The following is a 21,602-nucleotide window of genomic DNA, read 5'->3' on the forward strand; positions in this document are numbered from 1 at the left end:
TGGCTAAAGCAGTTTTTCATTCTGCGCGCGTGCTTATGTAGGGAGAGGGGTGGGGAGTGGGAAGGGGGGATCGGCTAAGACACCGAGTAATGGCGCTGCCCATGCCAAAAATACACATAGCGCGTCACAGAATCGACCAATAGCAATTTGAGTAAGAGTGACCATGTCTAAGGACAACTTTTTGTTGGTTTTGTGATGCAGGGTCACATATTGCATACGATATATCTGTTATCTATAAGAAATATGAGTACCAGTACATACGATAGCTTCGCTGTGAAGATTCAGAAAAAATATGTTATGGAGTTTTAGACAACTGAATTGTGACAATATGTGGTATCAGTTTCAGCAAATTATTGCTAATTTGGTTCTTTTGATAAATAAGGTATCGTGTGACTGTTGAAAGGTAAGAATTTTTTAAATGCTTGCGAATTTTCAGGATTTATACTCATATGATGCAATATTTGATACCCTGTGGTACCAAATGAAAATTTGCCATTTTGTTGAATTATTATTTCTTTGTCATCTTTGTTCCCTGGGTTACCAAAAATGTGTAAAAATTATTTTTCATACTATTTTGCACAAAATTGTTTTTCTTGTTTGTGATTATGCAACAATAAATGCATGCTAATAATAACTTTTTTTTCACATTTACATGCTATGTTGTAATCCTCACTGTTTAAAAGTTGACATGGAGGAATATCAGCATTTGGATTTATAACGACGCTGATTAACAACTGTATGCCGGCGCTGATGATGAGAATATAGTCGCCATGACAACATTGCACAAATGTATGATAATGGACAAGAGATGGTGCTACACAACGCCGTACTCCAGTGTACGGTGTGCCGAATCATATTAAGAGAAGTTCGACGTGAAAGAGAGATTGACAACAGTTAATAATAGGCACTTTTTGATTTGCACGTTGATGCCAGCGTCACTGTGCTATGACTTCTTTTTACGTACTGCGCATGCGTGAGTGTCGACCCCTCGCTCACCACCCAATTTTTAAACGGGTTTGTTGCGGTTATCACCGTCCGCCCATATTCACTTGCATTGCATTCAGGCCGCCTTGTCTATGACGTCATACTCCTCTCGCGATAAACAAAATTGCACAAAAGATCATAATGACTGTCGGCAAATAAGTGCTCAGTTCACCTGTTTTCCTATTAATTACATGAAAGTTTATGATCTTGATACGTCACAGCAGCACTGCTGACATACGATGTACAAACTACAGCCTTGGGTACCTTGTTTATTTGCCCGCTTTCACTGTCCTGCAATTTGTAATTGCATACCATATTCCCACACATATATGTAATGCTGTACGCAATCACATTTCGGTGCTTGGCCTGGTGCAGTTCATTGTACTTTGCAGCCTTATCAGGCAAACATCATAAAATCCACATAATTCATCCCAGGATACTTATTCATCATCTAGTCAAAGGTGCAATCAATATTAAAAGTTTAAAAAAAAAAGAAGCAAGTCACAAATTCCACATATATACATACGTATTGTATTATGCACCCACGGCACATGTAGCCTACTGCGAGTCAGCATTATTGTTTTTCACTGTGATGATGTCATCATATTGAAAAATTTGATGAGATGCAAAGCATCAAAATTTGCCAAAATTGTGTGTTATGTCTGTGGGAGGTGACTTTTTTCCCCATTCATGCATTGATTTGACAATATTCTGGAATGTGTATCTGGACGAAACCATTCCTGATTTATCTTTCACATACAAGCTTACGTTCTACACACTTTGCTCGTTGAGACATATCGATGGCTCAATGGTTAAAGGCGCTGTCACTGGCGCCAGAGACTTAAGTTTGCACACATGCAGGTTCGAACCCCACAGGATGAAGAACCAAAATACCTCTTTTCTTTTACTTTTTAGCTCACCTGAGCCAAAGGCTCAAGTGAGCTATTGCGATCGCCCTTCGTCCGGCGTCCGTCGTGCGTCGTGCGTCGTGCGTCGTGCGTCGTCCGTCGTCCGTCGTCCGTCGTGCGTCGTGCGTAAACTTTTTACATTTTCATCTTCTTCTTGAAAACCCCAAGACCGATTTTCATCAAACTTAGCAGGTAGCATCCCTAGGGGGTTAGGAACTCAATTTGTTAAAATGGGCACCATGCCCCACCCAGGGGGCCCCCAGGGGGGCCCAAACCCCCCAAAATTAAGGAATCTGTAAAAATCTTCTTCTCTAGAACCAGAAGTGATAGAGCTAAGTTAATACTATGAGTTAGTACATTGATGACTGTAGTTTCAAGTTTGTTCATGGCAGAATCAGGGGTGCCCCCCTTGGGACCCACGGGAGGGGGTGGGGAGGGGTTCTAATGGGGCCTAAATTGTACATTTTCATCTTCTTCTTAAGAACCCCATGACCCATTTTCACCAAACTTGGCAGGTAGCATCCCTAGGGGGTTAGGAACTCAATTTGTTAAAATGGGCACCATGCCCCACCCAGGGGGCCCCCAGGGGGCCCAAACCCCCCAAAATTAAGGAATCTGTAAAAATCTTCTTCTCTAGAACCAGAAGTGATAGAGCTAAGTTAATACTATGAGTTAGTACATTAATGACTGTAGTTTCAAGTTTGTTCATGGCAGAATCAGGGGTGCCCCCCTTGGGACCCAGGGGAGGGGAGTGAGGAGGGTCCTAATGGGGCCTAAATTGTACATTTTTATCTTCTTCTTGAGAACCCCATGACCCATTTTCACCAAACTTGGCAGGTAGCATCCCTGAGGGGTTAGGATCTCAATTTGTTAAAATGGGCACCATGCCCCACCCAGGGGGCCCCAGGGGGTCCCACACCCCCAAAATGAAGGAATCTTTAAAGATCTTCTCTAGAGTCAGAAGTTATAGAGCTAAGATAATACTATTAGTGAGTACATTAATGACTGTAGTTTCAAGTTTGTTCATAGGAGATCCAGGGGTGCCCCTCTTGGGAGCAGGGGTGGGGGGGGGGGGGGGTGGTTGGGAAGGTCCAAATGGGGGCCTGAATTGTACATTTTCATCTTCTTCCTTAAAACCTCATGATGGATTTTCGTCAAACTTGGCAAGTAGCATCCCTAGGGGGTCAGGATCTCAATTTATCAAAATGGGCACCATGCCCCACCCAGAGGGCCCCAGGGGGCCCCAATCCCCCCAAATTAAGGAGTCTTTAAAAATTTGCCCTTATTGTATATTTTCATCTTCTACTTTAGAATGCCTGGTCAAATTTTGGTAGAGCTGTGAATAATTTAGATTAGTGACTGCATGAAAGGTGAACTTGCGATACTCAGGTGAGCGCTAGACCCGCGGGTCTCTTGTTTTTTAATGGAGGTAATTTCACTTTCACTTTTTGACAGAATTTTGATCTGAATTTGATCTGAATTACTGTAATGTACAAAGAACTCAACTTGACAAATGTATCTCAATTCAACTTCAATTTGCTATATATTACATCCTTTTCTTTGTCGATCAGGTGTGACCGACATTTGATGACCCCCCAGCGTATCACCTAACTCGTCTTAAAGTGACGAGTTTCATACCTCATTTATGTTTGATGTTGCAGTGTGAACATGTAAGGTGTAAAGAGCAAAGACAAAGACACCACATCACAGTCGCGAGCTATTGATTGAAGACTTGGTTATTTAATAAATACCAGTTTGTAGAGATTGCTTTAGCAGAGACTCCAACCCCAATCACCTTCTGATCTGGAGATTCTCCCGCCCGAAACCCCTAGCAAACGGGAGACTCCAAGTTGATGTGTGCGAAGCGCAAAATTCCTAGGGTTCTACATGTTTTCTGGTGCTATCTAAGGCTTATTTTTTCAACATACGATAGCAATAAGTAAGAAATCCTTTCCACCGGGAGACACAGAGCCAGGGCGGGAGAAATCAAAATCTCAAGCGGGAGAACGGGAGATTTTGCAAAAATGGACTTTCGGCGGGAGATCTCCCGTCGAAAACGGGAGAGTTGGAGTCTCTGCTTTAGTAGTAGCCATACATCACAGGAGTCTCTCTCACCCCCTTCTTTGTAGTAAAGAAAAAAAAAATGTTTTTGTGTGGTATATCCTCTGGAGGTCCTGTTTCATTGTAGCAAGGGGGAATCTAAACAAAGTACTAATCAATCTACACCTACACAACTTGGAGATACATGATTTTCTCATCTTTCGTTTTGGTTGCAGGTGTATTTCATCCTGTTCATACAGTTGACCATCACGTTTGGGATTGTGTGCATCTTTTACTACGTGTGAGTATTATTTTAAGGATGGGCCTCGGTCACTTTTGACATTGTTGTGCCCCGTGACGGAAAAAAAAGAGGCTCAAACAGCAGGAAAAAAGAGACCTCAGTCATTTTGGCTCTTCTGTATTGCATACATGTGTACCTGCACCCCAAAGGGAGCCATGTCAGTATCATATCTTATGTTATATACCTCATATATAGAATCCTCTCATCTGATTGGTTAAAAGTGGAGTCATGAAAATAGCTGTGGCCCATTTTTGATTTACTGTGCCCGGGGCCGGGGCACAGTAAATCAACTGTGCCCTGTAAATAGGTTTGGAGACAGTCGCGACCCCGTACACATAGATCGCTCATATGTACGCACCAATGATATGACCGCCGCACATTTGATCAGCGTGCTGTAAAAGAGACTAGCGGTCACAGGTCGCGATGAATTTGACTTTTCATTCGCGTTCGCAGACTATCGACCTTCGTGATCGCCAGTTCACGGTAGTAGCGCATTTGTTTACAGACTGTCAAAATAGTGAGAACGTGGCTGAAAATCAGAGATTTCACCTAGTGGATGATGAGGAACTCAAAGCAGTAATGGATGCCACTGCTAGCAAGAGTACTATGCAACAAGAGAAGTTCGCGGTGAAGGTGTTTGAAGATTACTTGAAGCTTACTGGTATGGATTTGGCAATGGTAGTTGCACTGCCAAATTCTGACCTGGATGATATCATCGGGAAGTTCTATTGTGGCGCACGTCAACAGAATGGTGAATTGTACTGCAAAGAGACCATGCAGGCAATCCGTTTTGGGCTCAGTTCAGGTAACCTTTTAACCAATCAGATAAGAAGAATCTATATTTTCGGTATATAAAACAAATAATGACAGCTTGACATTTGGGGCACAGTTAAAATTATGTACTGTTGTAGGCCCTCGGTGATGTAAAAAACGTAACTATGCCCTCAGCTTCGCTTCGGGCATAGTTCTGGTTTTCACATCACCTCGGGCCCATAATTTTAACTGTGCCCCTCATAGCAGTCAATATTTGTATATTATATTATTATGTTCCTTTTTTTTTTTTCATGTGTAGGCAGCAGAACAGGATATATATCCTACTTGATGCATTAACCCTTTCTGTGCTAGGGACTTTGGACAGTGTCCATAATGCTACATGGAGTTTTCTGTGCTAACAGCACTCAGAGCACACAAGGGATCACTAGTAATGAAACTCAACAGACTACAATGGAATATGTGGTTGACAGTTTTGCGGAAGTGTATAAAAATGAACATGACTTTACACTTTGGATGCATCTGTGGATTCTCCCCAGAAGCACCACTTGACCAGTAATGATGCCATGTAGCACTTGAGTGAGAGGTTTAATATAAACACAGAATATGCATTCATATCAATTGGACTTATATTACAGCAGATTGACTTCCATTCTGCATTTCCATACATGAACAGTAAACGCAAATTGTTAGCACCAGTCACATGAGGGATCGTAGAAGGAGAAGTCGTTAGCTGCAAATATAACAAAAGATGACCACATGTGTACCATGCATGTTTGGTTAGATAATGCTTTTCTTGCATTGTACCAGTGTAAGAAGTATAGATTTATTGAAGTGCTTCAATTAACAGAAACCTCAAATATCATATTCTGTCAAGTTGTTTTTTATCTTATGTATTTGAGCAATTAACTCATACAGTGTGGCCAGACGGGGTAGAAAACTTGAGGACCAAATAAGCATACTACTGCACTGCAAGTCTAATGCACATTCAGCTCATTCCTACAGTGGTTTCATTCACTTGCCGTGAATGTTGTGATGCTTATTTGGTTGTCATGCTTATTTGGTTGTCATGTTATAGCAGCCAAGCTGTTTTAAAATTTTCAAGCTCAGTGACTGGTGTAAAGTGCTGTGTACTATGGGAATCCAGTTCACAGTGTCATTCTGTCCTCTCTTTTGTGCCTCCTCTCAATCATAAAGGTAACTTCTGCCTATTTTTTTATTTTTCTCCCCACTTCCTCTGTTCATACTTGCAGTGATCCTGTGCGGATATTTGTCCAGAGCAACAGTTGGCTCTACTGGTGTTCTTAGTAAGTTATCCAATTCTGTATGTATTTTCTGCTAATACCATTTCTGTGTCTGCCCATCTGTTTTGTTTTTGAAGTGACCATATAACGATCCAGGTATAACAAGACATAAGTGTGAACAGAAAATAAGCAGAACAAAAACTATGTGCAGTGTTGTATTCATCACATACAACAGACATGTGTGGGAAGTAACTTCCAGCATCTCCCCCCCCCCCCCTTTCTCCACACAACCTTCTAGCCATATTTGAACATAAACATGCATTCTATTGTGTCAGACATGCATTGACATTAACTCTGCTTTTATAGGTCTATAACTGGTGGAATGATAAGGAATGATATATTGAGTCCATCATTCTACCAACAGCACTTTGTCATCCAATTTACTGTTTCGAAGAAACACTGAAAGCAAACATTGGTAATTATGCCAAGTAAAGATCAAAGGTGCATATAAATGCACACAAAGCTGCAGATACATGTATATCATTATTGTATTAAAAGGGTTTATTATACTATATTTGCTCATATTATTTTAAAATATTTTCTGTATGGTTGCGTGCATGAAGGTAGATTTTTTTTTTTATTTATTTATTTTTTTAATGCCTCCACATTCAAAGTGTGCTAGAAGCATTATGTTTTTGTCGAGCCCACCGGAGGTGAGGGGAGAAAGGGATCGCCTGCGGCGTCTGTCCGTCCGTCGTCCCTCCGTCCATCATCTGTCCATAACGCTACAAAAACTTGAATAACTCTCTACTGAGGACTTTAATTTCAATCAAACTTGGAGGGAAGAGTGGTTATACAAAGTTACACGTTAAACCAAAATGAAGGTCACCTCAAGGTCAAAGGTCACAGACAGGGGTCAATGAACTTTTAGGGCCCAATGTTAAGTTTTAAGGGCGCGTTTCAATTATGGCTTATAACTTGTGGTGTATCTGTCCGTTTGTGACCAAACTTGGATGGTAGTTGTCCCTTGGGGAGTTGAAGGTCATAACAAGGTCAAAGGTCACAGACAGGGGTCAACAAACTTTTGGGGCCCAATGTTAATTTTGTATAGCGCGTTTAATTATGCCTCATAACTTTTGATCCATATGTCCCTTTGTGACCGAACTTGGCTGGTAAATGTCCCTTGGGGAGTTGAAGGTCACCACAAGGTCAAGAGTCATAGGTAGGGTCGATGAACTTCCGGGATTTAGAAAAACATTAATTTCTTCTACGCGAATAGGCGAGACACATTTTGGCACTTGCCTTGTTGTATGTTTTGTTTGTCCATCTGCCACAGATCTCATTGATAGGATTTCAGGAAAATCCTGTGGTGTTTTGTGATTATTATATCATGTATGACACATGAAATATACATGTATGTGCACTATTTAAATTAAATTTGGGTCTTCCCTCATGTCGAGAGGTCAAAATGTCACTTAAATGTGGTTAAGAATGCCTTTTCCTGGCAAGCTCTAATTTTTTATATTAGCATCCACTGACACTGATATTATGATTTTGAGGGAAGGATAAAAGTGGATGGACAATCGTTGTCATAAAGTGATATTGATGAAGGTCAGGGTTAAATGTCAGTGCACTTTATGTAGATGTGTATTAACATTTATAGTCAAACTTCACCTAAACATACAAATTACAAGTGTATGTATCCAATTGTGAATTATTTTAAGAAATATGATCTCTGTTATTTGCTATGAATCGATCAAATCTCAGAAGTATTGTGCTTTACTCATGTTTGCGTAATCATTAAATGTGTAAATAGAAAAGTGCTTTTTAATGATACTAATGTGTGTTTTTGTCTTCATTCCAACATGCAGTGCGGCCTTCATCATAATGTACTTCTCTCTGGTCTGCTGCTCAAATGTGCGAAGGAACTACCCAGGAAATTTGATTGCTCTCATGTTGTTTGTAAGTGTTCTCCACTCAACATGTAGATATTTGTCTTTCAAACTATAGTTCAAGTGGAATTATTCTAGTTCACTGAATATTCAAGTGGGATTTTTTTAATTCATCTTGATAGATTATTTACCTTTAATATATTTATTTGTTTGATCTGTTTGCATATTCTATCCCCTTTTGATATGTATATATGTATATATGTATGTATGTATGTATGTATGTATCTATCTATCTATCTGTATCTATCTATCTATCTATCTATCTATCTATCTGTATCTATCTATTCCTCTATCATTTATTTATCTACCTACACATAGCTGTGATATAAATTGTATGTTTCTTAATATTAGTAGCATGATAGATAGATGGATAGATATATGGATTGATATTAAAATGGATAGATACATGTTCACCTCCCAACCATTCTGAACTTGGAGGAAAGAATATGAATTTTGACCATTCCCAGCTCTGATATCACTAGCAGTTTCCTATTTTTCTTGATAATTTTACTCTACAGATCTATGGGAACTGCTCTTTCTGTCCTACTTTTTGAACCAAATCATCTGTATTTTTAAGTGAGAAAAGTTGAGAGGTCTGCACATAGATATCTGAAAAGCTCATGAATGTGTGCACAGTGGCAGTCACAGTCAAAGATAGCCCTTCTTCTGTGCATAGTACTGCAATTGATGTGTAATAATGTGAAAGGGACCATTGCGGTGCTGTAAAATGCTGTATTGTTCCTGAATCAGTGGATTTGTTTTCATTTCAGGACCAATGTACTTGTAGTTGACATGGTAACTGCCAACTTTTTTAGCAGCAGACAACAAAATGCCAACGTTGTGGAATACCCATGTAGTGGACATCCCAATACAATACAGATAGAAAAACGACATGGCAATTGGTACCCATTGCCAATGGGCTCTTGGGCATTGAAAGAAACATGATTAAAAGCAATGAAATACAACCTTGATTGTAGATTAAATAGATGGCAGGAAAATAAAATATTAATTTCATGTTTGTTTTCCTTTCGTATTTGAAATTATAGTACAATGCAAGTAGAATATCAACAAAGCTAATGGTACTTGCTGTTACTTGAAAATCTTTGAATGATGAAGGAAACACTAATGAAAAAAAAAAGATCAAACAGATGAGATGAATGCAAAAAATGATTTCTTGCTTGTATTCCTCTTGTATTTGTGTAGACTCTCTGTCTGTCGTACATGACGGGCACCATTGCCAGGTGAGTTGACTGTGCAATCATCATAGAAAATTCTTGCAAGGCAAACACCGCTTTAAGAGCAGAATTTACAGTGGAACTTTCCAGTATATACTGTAAAAGTGATTATTTTTGCGCGACTAATTTTTCGCGCTTGGCCGGGGGAGAAGAGTTTGGCGTGTTTTTATTTTCACGGAATCAAGACATCAACCACTGGAACATATCATGGCATGCAAAAATATTCGTGTGCTTTTATTTTCTCGCTAGTTTCTGGTTGCGCGAAATGCGCGAAAATTTCAACACTGAAAATTTCCATTTTTGCAGTATATGTATGTAAAATGATGATATATGTATGTGGTATATTTAAGAAAGTTGGAATTTGCAACGATGACAGAGGTGAATAAATGTATGCACAGTGTTCCATGGAAAATCTGACAAAGTCGGACACAAGACAACAAATTACTCTTCGTGGCATTTTGTTGCCTGTTTTTGACTCATCAAGTCCTAGGCAGATTGCTGCAGAAAATATCCTCTCCTCGATGAATAGGCTCAGCTCTGAATGTCATGGCATATCTTTTATCACTGAGAGAAAAATTGGGTTGAATTTGTTACATTACTTTAACCCTAACTAGGCCGGGCATTTTTGGGTGTTCTGTGGCCGGGTGTTCTGGGTGTTCTGTGACAACAAAATAAGTTGTCAATTTGAGAGAGAAAACAGAAAAATGAGTTGTCTCTAATGCATTGCCAATTTCAGAATCAGTTGTAGATTTAGCAATTTGGATTCTTCGGAAAGTTATTTAATTAAAACAAATAATTATGAATTGACAACAAAGGCTCTAAATGAAAAGGATTATGTTGTTGTTTGTTTGTTGTTTTACTCTACCATGTGAAATCCTATTAACAATGGATATAAAGTAAAAATTGTAATAAAATGATACAACTCTTAATTTGTCTTAGTCATGTGACTGTTTTCCAGAATGCTTGACCTCACGTGCTCCTTGTTTATTTGTGTCATACTGTAAAAAGTGGATATTTTTGCGCAAGTAATTTTTCATGCTCGGCCTGGTAAGATGGATTTTGTGTGTTCTTAATTCTGCGGAATCAGGACATTAACTACTGGAAAATATGGCGTGGAAAAATATTTGTTAGCTTTTATTTTCGTGCTAGCATCTGGTTGCGCGAAATGCGCAAAAATTTCCACTTTTACATTTAAATTGCAAGAGAGGGAAACAATGCAGCCAGTCCTTGTTACGTCCGAAATTTGTCAAAACACATTCCTTGAAGCTGTGGTGTGTACAGTGTCTGTATGTTTGTTTTTCAGGTATTCATTGTATCATTCATTCATTTATTCATTTCAGCTTTTACTATGTCAATGGTGGGAACATCGTTTTGATCGCCATGGGCATCTGTGCTGTAAGTGTGTGTTGAATCTTTACTCATGGATCCTAACTGTTCTATGTACTTCTTTTTTTGTGTGTGTCAAGGACCGACAGCCCACCCCCCCCCCCCCCCAAAAAAAAGGAATAGATAAAAATTGAGTGTCATTGCCTTCTGACCAGCCACATACGTATTTTAAACAGGTCCAGATTAGCTCAACGCATACTCCTAAGAAAATTTCAACTCTGAAGCAAATTGTATTCGTGATGAAACATACCATGAAGGGGCCTGTTTTTTGCTTGCATTTATCAACTTTTGAACATGTACAAATAAAATATATATGTTAGCAGAGAATGTTGGTACTGATCAGCGTGAGGAAGAAATTTTTAATGTGAGAATGACATTCCTACCCTGTATTTTTGCAATTTCTTTCCTCGTTTGTAGTTACATCTAGTAACTTTATTTGTTTGTTTGTTTTTTTCTGGTCTTTGCCATTGAAGGGGATCACCCTTGGTGTGTCACTGTTTGCCATCCAGACGCGATTTGACTTCACGACCTGTGGAGGATTCCTCTTCATCTTCAGTCTCTCCCTCTTCCTTTTTGGCTTCATCGCCATCTTCACATACAGCAGGGTGAGTTCCCAAACACTCCAGGGATGGACCCCCTCTTCCTCCCTCTATCCCATTTAACCCATTCCATACTGAATTCTGAAATGCTCAATACACAGGCCACCAGGTTCCAGTGCAGAATGGGTTAACCCTCAACCCCCTAGCTGCTGTAAATACAATGTAGCCCTGTTCTACAGACCTGTGTCAGCAGCAACTAGCATGCTTTTTTTACGGCAGAGTGCGTTGATACCCTGAAACCACTTGTCCAATGATTAACGGTCACAGAAAACCTCCTTCAGGTAGGGCCAGTGTTTTGCATCAATGCAAATAACTGGCTGTCCTTGTTTGTTTATATTCATTCATTTATATATTTATTGATTTAGTTAGTTTGTTTGTTTGTTAGTTTGTTAGTAAGTATTAGTTAGTTCATTAGTTAATTTAGGTAATAAGTTAGTTATGTATTTATTTGTTTTATTTATGTATTCATGTACTAGTTAGGGATTGATTAATTTTTAATTCATTTATGTTGAAAATTATTTATTCACATTCATTTGTTTTCACTGTTTGTTCATTTGGAAGGAGTAAAAAGGGGCCTGAGCTTTCAATCCTAACAGAATCTTCATCAGAGGCAAAATGACAAACAGGCAGGGAAAGCAATCACATAGAATATAATGGATGACACGCAACAAGCACAGTCTGAGGAGGCTGGGGACAAGGAACAATGAAAACAAAAGGGGTGGGTTAGAAGTCAAAGGCAGGGAGCCAAAAATTGGTATTAAAGGGAAGGGGATTAAATCAAGGGGGTGAACAAACAAAAGGCAGAGGTGGGCCAGTGATGATCCTACAGATCATAGGGGGCAACCTGTGAAGGATAAAGATGAATAGGGAGGCAAGATCAAAGGAGATAAGGAATAACAGGAGAATAGAAAATAGGAAAAGTGTTAAATAGCCACAGCATAAATGAAAGGTAGAGGGGGCTGAACAAGCAGGGAGCCCTAAACCTGGTGTACAAAGATGTGGCTAAAAGAAAAAAAGATAAAAAAATAAAAGTGAGAGCCATCCAACAAATGCAAAGTACAAAGCATATCAACTTATATAACTTATATAAAATTTGTTAATTCAATTATTATTATATAAATTCATTTATTTACTTATATACTTATCTTTTTCCTAAATTGAGTGAGTGTGTTTTGTTTTTTGTCATAAGGGTTACAATCAAACCTGTCTTAGTGGCCACCTGCTTATAGACCCTTTAATATATAATAGACCCTTTAAAGGGTGGTCACCTTCCTAACGGGACCAGTGGCCACTCATTTTGTATCCCGTGGTGAACATCTTACTGCATATAGCAGCCCCAAAGCCATGAGTATGTTGGCTTTTACGTTCATTGCGTGAATTCTACAGAGTTCAAGCTCGGTCACAATCACACAGACATGATTGGCAAACGCAGCTCTTCGCTGTGAAAAGCCGTTTTACCAGTCACTTCACTAAATCTAGACTTCAGTAATGCCGCTGTGAATAGATGCTTTACTGATATTCAAAATGGCCATGACCTGTCTGTAGTGACTACTTGTCTATTCGTGGCCATTTTCGTTGTTTCCTTTGAATGGCCGCTATAGACAGGTTTTGCTGTATTTGCTCAACATTTGCATTTTCATTGGTAAACAACAATACACTGAGATACCTCCCCCCATATGACATTATGTTTTGGTTAGTTTTTTCTTCTATCTTTCTTTCTTTCTTTCTTTTTTGGGCACATCTTTGGTTGCAACACCAAGAACCCTCTGTCACAACTCTTTGTTTGGTGTATGTTTGGGTGTTTTGATGAGTATCCATGTGATACACCGTACTGTGCACTCTCTACCAGATTCAGTGCTTTTTGATGTGTAACATGATGTCAAGTACATGATAGATAATGTGATATGTACAGTAAGGGGATATACAAGTATATCCACATGATATACAGTGGTCATGGAAAGTTTATTCAAGCCAAATATTGTTCGATCATATGCACCTACCGCAGGGCTCAACATTAGCAGTGGCCCAGGGCACGGACACTAAGAATTGATGTCATTCCACCAAATTTCCAAAAATACTATCTTGTGGTGGCCTGATCGAGCACTTAGGATTAAAAATGAGTTGTTGTGTTTCTGTTGATTTTGGGCCTTTACATTTCTTTTCTGGGCCACCAAAACTTTAGATTTAAAGATTTTTGTGGCCCCTATGGGTCACCAGACAAAAAAGTTAACGTCGAGTCCTGCCCTACCTGGGGGGGTGGGGGGGGGGGGGGGTGGCATTTCATAAAGCTATTCGTTAAGTTATGAACGACTTACGAGCAACTGGTGATCAGTTCTTGTGCTGAATTATGGAAATTCTGATAGGTATAGCACATCAGAACTGATTACCAGTCGTTCGTAAGTTGTTCGTAACTTTACGAACAGCTTTATGAAACAGGGCCGTGGTACTTTTGACTTCAGTATTGATTGTAAGTGTTTGGTGAGGGGGAAGGGCCGGTATGTAAAAATATACACATACACGTATACACACACGATAATGACTTTTTTTTTAAACCCTGTTCTTCTGCAGATTCTCTACACTGTGTATGCCTGGCTTGCTGCTGTCCTCTTCTGTTTGGTAAGTATAACCTTCACAACGAATTCACAATGAGATATTACTGACGAAAATCTTATTAGATCAAAAGTACAATACCTCTGATGAAGACCAGCTCCAAGAAGTCAAACTACGAGGCTATAAATTCTCTGTTTCTCCTGGCTCTGCCCCAAAGGGTGCCTGAGGCATTTGTTTGTTTGTTTGTTTGTTGTTTTTTTGGGGGGAGTACAATTTATATTGGCCGACAATGAGATCGATATTGCGACTCATCAAATACTGCCTATGCATTGTACTGTAAGCACTGCTGTGTACTCAGTACCAGTGACAAGTGCGGCACCAGTCTTTGACATCATCTCAGTCTCAAACTGACATAAAAGTTATAGTCTACTGTGATGATTGGAATATGTCCTGTCATGTATTCACGCAGTAATGGTTGAACATGTATTTGTTTTGAGTGAGATTTGGCACTGAAAGTGCAGGGATACACTGTACATGTCCCTGGCTAACAGAGAATCAGGATGATTGAGGTCCTACTGCAGTAACAACAAGAAGTATAACAATGTAGCAAGTATAACAATACACCTAATACATAATCATACATAATCATGTATAATGTATTTCAAGCCACATGAGGATTTAAAACTCAAATTTCATATATTTCTTATGTGCACCTATCCAGAGTTTCACTGTATTGTCCACCGCTACCTGTCTTTTGTTAAACTTGTTACAGTTCCTGGCGTATGACACCCAGCTCCTTATCGGAGGCCGCCGCTATGAGCTGAGCCCAGAGGAATACATCTACGGCGCCCTCAACCTCTACGTGGACATCGTCTACATATTCCTCATCGTCCTGTCCTTATTCGGAGGGGGCAAGTGATCTTTGACCTCTGAAGAGCGAATGAGAGAGAAGATGATATCATGTGGTCAGAATGATGAGCAGTGACCAGAAATTCTACTAGCAGCAATGTGGCTATGAATCAGCTGACGTAGTGATCATCATGTCATTTATAAAGCATGTTTAATAATCCTATTTCATGAACAAATGTAATATTTTCATATTTCAAAATGTAGAAATTGTACGATGTCATATGTAACCTTATCTAGTTTAGATCATGGGCAGGGTTCGAGTTATGAAAAAGAAAAGCCAGCAACCATGATAAATTAGTATTTTCAAAATAGTCACTTACTCCAATAGCACTGAACGATTGCCTTCCTGCATTATCAATCTTTGATGCCAAGTGTAGGGTTTGTTGATTTCCCTCTTTAATGTAAGCACCTGAGAATGCTTTGTTATGTTGCCATGGCATTGCTTTTACTTGGCATCTTGTACACATGTGACACTTTTCATAGTATGCAGATATGCCCTGAATAGATCACGCTAAGGACTTATGACAGGAATCACAAACATGAGATAAATACATAATTAGTATTTGCTTGTATGCATAGAAGCAGACACACTCATATATCTGGTGCGCATGGGTGACACTGCAGTGCAGGTGTGAACTTAAATAATTTTTGTCTAATTATGCAATCATGTGGATGCCCCATTGCATGTTTCAAACTTGTGTTGCGAGATACAAACTCACTACTCATATTATCGCATTTCAGTGTTTGAACTCACTTGACATTTGTTGTGATGATTCATTTTCTTTTTGCAGAGATTGTGTCATGATGTTGCCGTCATCCACATGACATGCCAGAAAAGAATGGAAAAATTCTGATAAATTTTCAGCCACATAATTTGTAAAATGTCTGGCAAATGCATGAATACAAGTGAAAATTAAAGTAGTGCATTGTAGGTGTTAATAGTACTGCAGTTAAAAACCATTGTTTTGCAGTCAAACAAATGCTTCATCATAGTACTCAATAGCTGCATAATACCATGCTTTGCAGAGGGGTTTTTAGCTTGCAGGTAGAGGGACATGTAATCTGTTGCCTTTGGGAGTTTGATATGCTGAATACCGAATCTGCAGAGTTTCCATATTGTGAAGGCTACGGGTTAAGAGATCATTTAAGTGTCTTTCATTGTGCGTCACATTACAAGTCAAAATCTTAGGCAGTTTGACAAGTTACGAGTAGATTTCATTACTTACATTCACATACTGGCCATACTAACCTATGCTATGGATGTGTGTAGGTGTGTATGTCTGTATTCAGTTCAATACTCTCATACATTACACATTTAGTTGTGTCTCAGATTTGTACGGAAATGTTATAAATATTAAGTAAGTATGTAGCATGACATGGCTGATGTGGAGTGTCACATGATTACAGTTAGTTCTCCAAAGTATACCTTATAGCCAGTAAAGGTACTGTGAGACTTATTTTTTGGTGTGATGGAGAGGCTTCAGAAGATATTGGTAATTTATATTAACATTTCCAGTTTTATTTCGCTTGTATTGCAGTATGCATTCATTGTAGCCATTTGTGTTGTCAAATTAGTAATGCCAGCTTGTACTGTTTCATATCACTGAGAATCAAAATTTTAAAAAAAGTATGTTTCGTCACTTATTTACATCGCACTTTGTTTTTTTAGGCTGAAAGGCAGTTTATATTAATATAATTGCACAAGGACTGTTTTGAAACTGAAAGTCAGTATTTAGTTATACTGACTGGCAAGATGTGTACCTCATAAGTTGCTGTAATGGCATTGATATCGTCGCTGCCCAGTGGTACCCTCACTATCCTTTAACTGTTTGTTTGTTTTCTAAACCAAAGCATTCTGGTTCCATTTGAGTACTAGTTTGGTCAGTGTCCACTACCTGTATTGGATTACAGTGATAGACTTATTTGTGGTTACTCAGTAATAATATAATGTATGTTGCCAATCCAAGGCCCCTTTTAATCAAAAGATATAATCGATTATAAATTTCCTTACCACACAGGCTGCCGTAGACTTACTGTAGAAATCAACTATATAATCAATTATAACTCTTCATCAAACATGGCCCAAGAAGATTCATTTGTACATTCAGCATTAATTGTTATTTCAATCAAAATATTTCATAAATATACTTCTTCTCTCAGTGTACATCAACGATATGATTCACAGTGCACTTTGCAATATCATCAAATGAAAAGATGGTTGCTTGGAAATTATCTTTGGTATTACGTGATATCTGTGGGGTGTGGTGATTATTGATTTAATTCAAACCACGAATAGATATTATGAAACATTTTAGGTATAGCAGCTGCATTACATCACTTCATTTGCTTAGCTGTGTCTGGAAAGAGTGCCATGCTATCTTCAATTACGTATCATGATTAGGCTTTTTAAGTGTTGTGGCAATGTACATATACGTATATAAATATATATATAGCTATGAGCATAGTTGTACTAGTATTTGTGTTCTGTATATGTAAAGTCAGTGAAAAGAGAGCTGTTTATCTTATTTGCATGCTTGCACAAAACAGAAATAACAAAGTACATTGGAGTACCCATTCATCTGCATAGAGGCTGTTTATGATGTGAATGAAGGGTAGCATATAAAGCAAGTCAGTTATTCCTTGTAGTGTCAATGTATTGACACAGCTTTGATTACCCAAGAAAATACCTCATGAACGCTCATACTTTGTAGTTCCAAAGTGACTGCTTAGGGCATGTGATTGTACGTAAAATAGCTTTTATTATTGCAGTTGTTGCGGATAGGCCGAGAGGGAGATGGTTGTACTGTTTGGTTACCACACGCAGCTGGTCATTTTTATTTTTCGCCAGAAAGAAAATTGAAACCTGAAGTAACAAGTAACAGAAGAGGAACAGTGTATTGTCAGCTGAGCATGACATAATGAATGAATGTTTCTCTGCACACTTAGAAGCATAAAAACAGGACCGTGGAACATTTTATAGCGGGGGAGGGAAAGCGCTCGTGGTTGGTCGGGTTAACCAAGGGGTTCAACGCACCTTACCCCCCTTCCACATAAAGAAACTTGGGCTGGAGCCCTCTAATTTCATGGGTTTTCTTGCATTACTTTAGTTTTCTTCTTCTTCTTCTTCTTTTTTTTTAAGAGCCAAAGTGTAGAGTAGCTGCCACAGGCCCCTTGGTCCATAGCTTATGTACTTGTGTGTTTCAAAAGATACTTCAGACTTTACATTGCATTTTGTTGTAAAAAGGCGACAAGTGAATTAGAATAAGCATTAGTTATGCAACTGTATCCGTTTATAAAGATTGGCTATTGGTAGGATATCTATGTACAAATGATAGTGCGTTTTACAGCATCACGCACGAGAACCTGATGCTGAAGCAACTCAAAGGTTTTCAGTTTCACCAGATGGCAGTGCACATGACTGTGTGAAGACGAAGCGGAAGGAGAGACGGAGCTAAAGAGCTCTATAGCAAGTGGGGCGGGCATCGCGTTGCAGAATAATGTTAGGGGTGGGATTACCCATGAAGTATGGAATGGCACGACGGTAGTTGTGCGCATTGTAGTTCAAATATAGGCAATAGAGTGTTGCCATTTAAGCAGTTAAGCGACTTGCTAGGGGTTAAGAAATAAATAAATAAAGCTATGTCCATGTTTGCCATACCTTTGCTTTATCAACTACATGCACTATCAGGACATTCAGACATCTGTGAGAAGAAAAGAAAATGTCCCTTTAGATCATAAGCAGTTTTGTTTTTTTTTTGTTTTTTTTCTCTCTGTAAACCCTATTCCTCTTTGGTATCTTCATGTTTCATTATTGTGCAATGGAATTTTATAATGAGATTTATCAAACTATTGTTTTTGTTTTTGTATTTTTGCCTTTCTTTTCAAGTACCGTGGCAGTCTACAAACAGCTGAATGGAAACTCTTTCGAAATAATAAGTCTTGTATGGTTTAGGTCCTTTGGTTGTCAATGTGTTACACTTGATACGAATGTGCCGTGTTGAGATGGAGAAATGTACATGGGATGATAAATTATGTGGTCTTATATTGAGTTGAATAAATATGTTTGTACGTGGTGCATGTATAGTCATCAAAAACTCGAGTCGTACGCAATTGTCATTATTCATTGTATACCAGATGTGCTGATGATGCGACTTGTCTGTGTTCTCGCTGCTTTACATGTATGTCAACGTAGAGTGTATTATTATATACTCTCAAATACCCCCCAAACGATGGATATACAACCGTAGAAAGAGTAATGAGTGTTTACCCTTCAACATACATACATGTATTTTGTCTCTCTTTTTTTTTTTAATATAATCGTAGTCAAACGTACCTAATACGCACTTGCACTATTAAAAAGCACAAGTAGCAATTTCTGGTGATTGCCACTTAGCACAGTGTGGTATGCATACTGAACTATTTACTAACGTAGTAAATCGCTGGGTATGTTCATTTAGTCATGTTCTTTATTTAGTTATCTGGTATATTCATTTATCTATATTTTTTTTTGGCTGTCGTTGATGATGGTAGTGGTGATGATGATGATGATGATAACCTTTCAAAACACAGCAGTTCTCGCTATAGGTCGTGCATTCTGTCAACCACAGCTTTACGGATTTCCTCTGCATTCCTTACAATAGTTACGAATTAGTTTGGAAATGAAGTGAAGGTATGGAATTAATCAGCAATCTACAGTTTACTGAAATATTTGTTACTGATTCCACTGCGCGTGTCTGTCACGGAGGGAGGCTGAATGTGGGTAATGTGGTTTTATTTTGCAAACGTCCATCTCAATCAAGTCCGGAAATAATTGGACTTGACCTCGAAAATCGGCAACATACGATTTCGTAGAAGGACAGCGTGGCTCACCCTGTGTTACACATGTTTCTCATAATAGAAGAGTCTTCACTCTCCCTGTTTGAGTTTGGTGGATGGCGGAGAGGGTTGAAGTAGCGTGACAGGACCAATAACCACCCTTCCCCCTACACACCCCCACACACATGTACACACACAAATTGGCCTATACACACACAAGTCAAAGAAGGGGGGGGGGAGGGTGTCATGGATCTCTAGCTCTCCCCCCCCCCCCCCCTCCCTTCTCGCTGTCCTCTCTCTACGCAAAATTGTACTTACACCACGAATCACTATGTGGAGGGAGCGAGGGATAGAACAGGGGGAGGAATACATCGAATGAATTAAATCGCATCATAGCAGATTAGAAGCCATTATAAATTCTATGCCAAGTTAGCGCGATATTACTGAAGAGAATCCGGCCTTCATAATCCGTTAGCCACAATACCCTTGACACAGCTTCATCGACTGCCATGTTTCATTAGCACATTTATATCTCCCTATGCATTATTTGCACTCACATTCACTTCGAGTCTGTTGTACTGGATGAGTAACTCTTGACGGCTTTTCTTTTTCTTTCTCTCCATCTTTCTTTTATTTTTTATTTATTTATTTATTTATTTTGCCGCCAAAATAAACTTTGCGAGCATGACTGACGTATGATTCGAGCCCGTTATTCGCTGGATGTTTGATCAAGCGCAATAAATGCTAGATATGCCTCGTCTACTGAGTATAGTATACAAACCGCAGAAGTTTCTTTTTCTTTTGCAAACATAGGAATTACGAAGGTTCACGAGGGCATTTCAGATAATTGGAATTTCTCTCATGATGGCAGTTAACCTTCATGCTAGTTTTCTCACTTGTTTCAATGTTATCTTCCACCTTTTATCCATAAGAGTAATCATGCATTGCATTTTTTTCCACTGATACCACCCCCTTCCCATCCCCCCCCCAAAAAAAAGGACAGATTGTGAGATAATAATTAGGATGTAGTATTTAACATTAAGTAATACTCGCATAGGCAGGAAAACAAGCATTACTATGGCAGCACTGATAACATAAAGACATTTGTCGAAGATAATAGGTCTGATATTGATTCGCTTGATTTGAGTCGGCATCAAAACATAATGAGCAATGGAGGAGCAAATCAAGCACATAAACCACGTTGTAAAAATTGTCGAAGCATTGACAAGACACTGATTGATTCACGCTGATGGAGGGAGAGTAAAAAGGCAGTCCTTGTTTGTGGTGTCTTAACAATCCAGGGGCGGATCCAGGGAGGACCGCAACCGGCGCACGCCCCCCCCCCCTTTATTTTTTGTTGAAACAAGAGAAATAAAAAGAAAAAAATGAGGGAGGGGTACGTGCGCCCCCCCCTTTAATTTTGTAAACGCGCCCCCTCTTTACGAAATTCCTGGATCCGCCCCTGCAATCATTATCACTAACATGACCTGTGCAGTGTTCAGCCTTTTCTCATTGAAGAGGTTATTTCCAAACATGATTTCGATCAACTCAATTTAGTCCAAATCAATGGGCGCAATTTTAGCCAAAATGTAACCATTATGTTCCTGATCGTTCTATTCGTTAACATGTGCTGAGGGCAAGAACGATTTCCCCTGTGTTTTGCATAATACCTCCAAGTTGATTATCATAATTATTTACTTTGCAAAGATTATAAGGCCATTTCACCAAAATGTTTAATTTCAGTCCAGGTCTTTGTGGAGGATAAAAATCGCATAATAATCGAAAAAAAGAGGGGGGTGTAGTTCAATTAGCAATAATAATGATTGATGATCAATCATTATCAATGACAACGACACGCATCACAATAACAAGCACATAAAATAGAATTACCCATCTTACCTTATAGAA

The 21,602-nt window shown here is 39.0% G+C and overlaps 1 protein-coding gene across 2 annotated transcripts in view; it reads left to right on the forward strand.

Moving 5' to 3' along the window:
* The window catches only part of LOC139720883 (protein lifeguard 2-like), a 35,064-nt gene extending 18,884 nt beyond the window's left edge, over positions 1-16,180 (forward strand). For both annotated transcript variants that reach the window (XM_071632213.1, XM_071632212.1), the window contains exons 5-12: positions 4,169-4,233; positions 6,258-6,311; positions 8,120-8,210; positions 9,404-9,441; positions 10,776-10,830; positions 11,295-11,426; positions 13,989-14,036; positions 14,743-16,180. In XM_071632213.1, the coding sequence (XP_071488314.1) occupies positions 4,169-4,233; positions 6,258-6,311; positions 8,120-8,210; positions 9,404-9,441; positions 10,776-10,830; positions 11,295-11,426; positions 13,989-14,036; positions 14,743-14,889 (630 nt within the window). In that variant the 3' untranslated portion in view covers positions 14,890-16,180. The remainder of the gene's footprint in view (positions 1-4,168; positions 4,234-6,257; positions 6,312-8,119; positions 8,211-9,403; positions 9,442-10,775; positions 10,831-11,294; positions 11,427-13,988; positions 14,037-14,742) is intronic.
* Positions 16,181-21,602: the final 5,422 nt, after the last annotated feature.

This window comes from Diadema antillarum, unplaced genomic scaffold, assembly GCF_040938485.1.
Source record: "Diadema antillarum isolate AM-2024a unplaced genomic scaffold, OU_Dant_1.0 scf00000134, whole genome shotgun sequence".
Lineage (NCBI taxonomy): Eukaryota > Metazoa > Echinodermata > Echinoidea > Diadematoida > Diadematidae > Diadema > Diadema antillarum.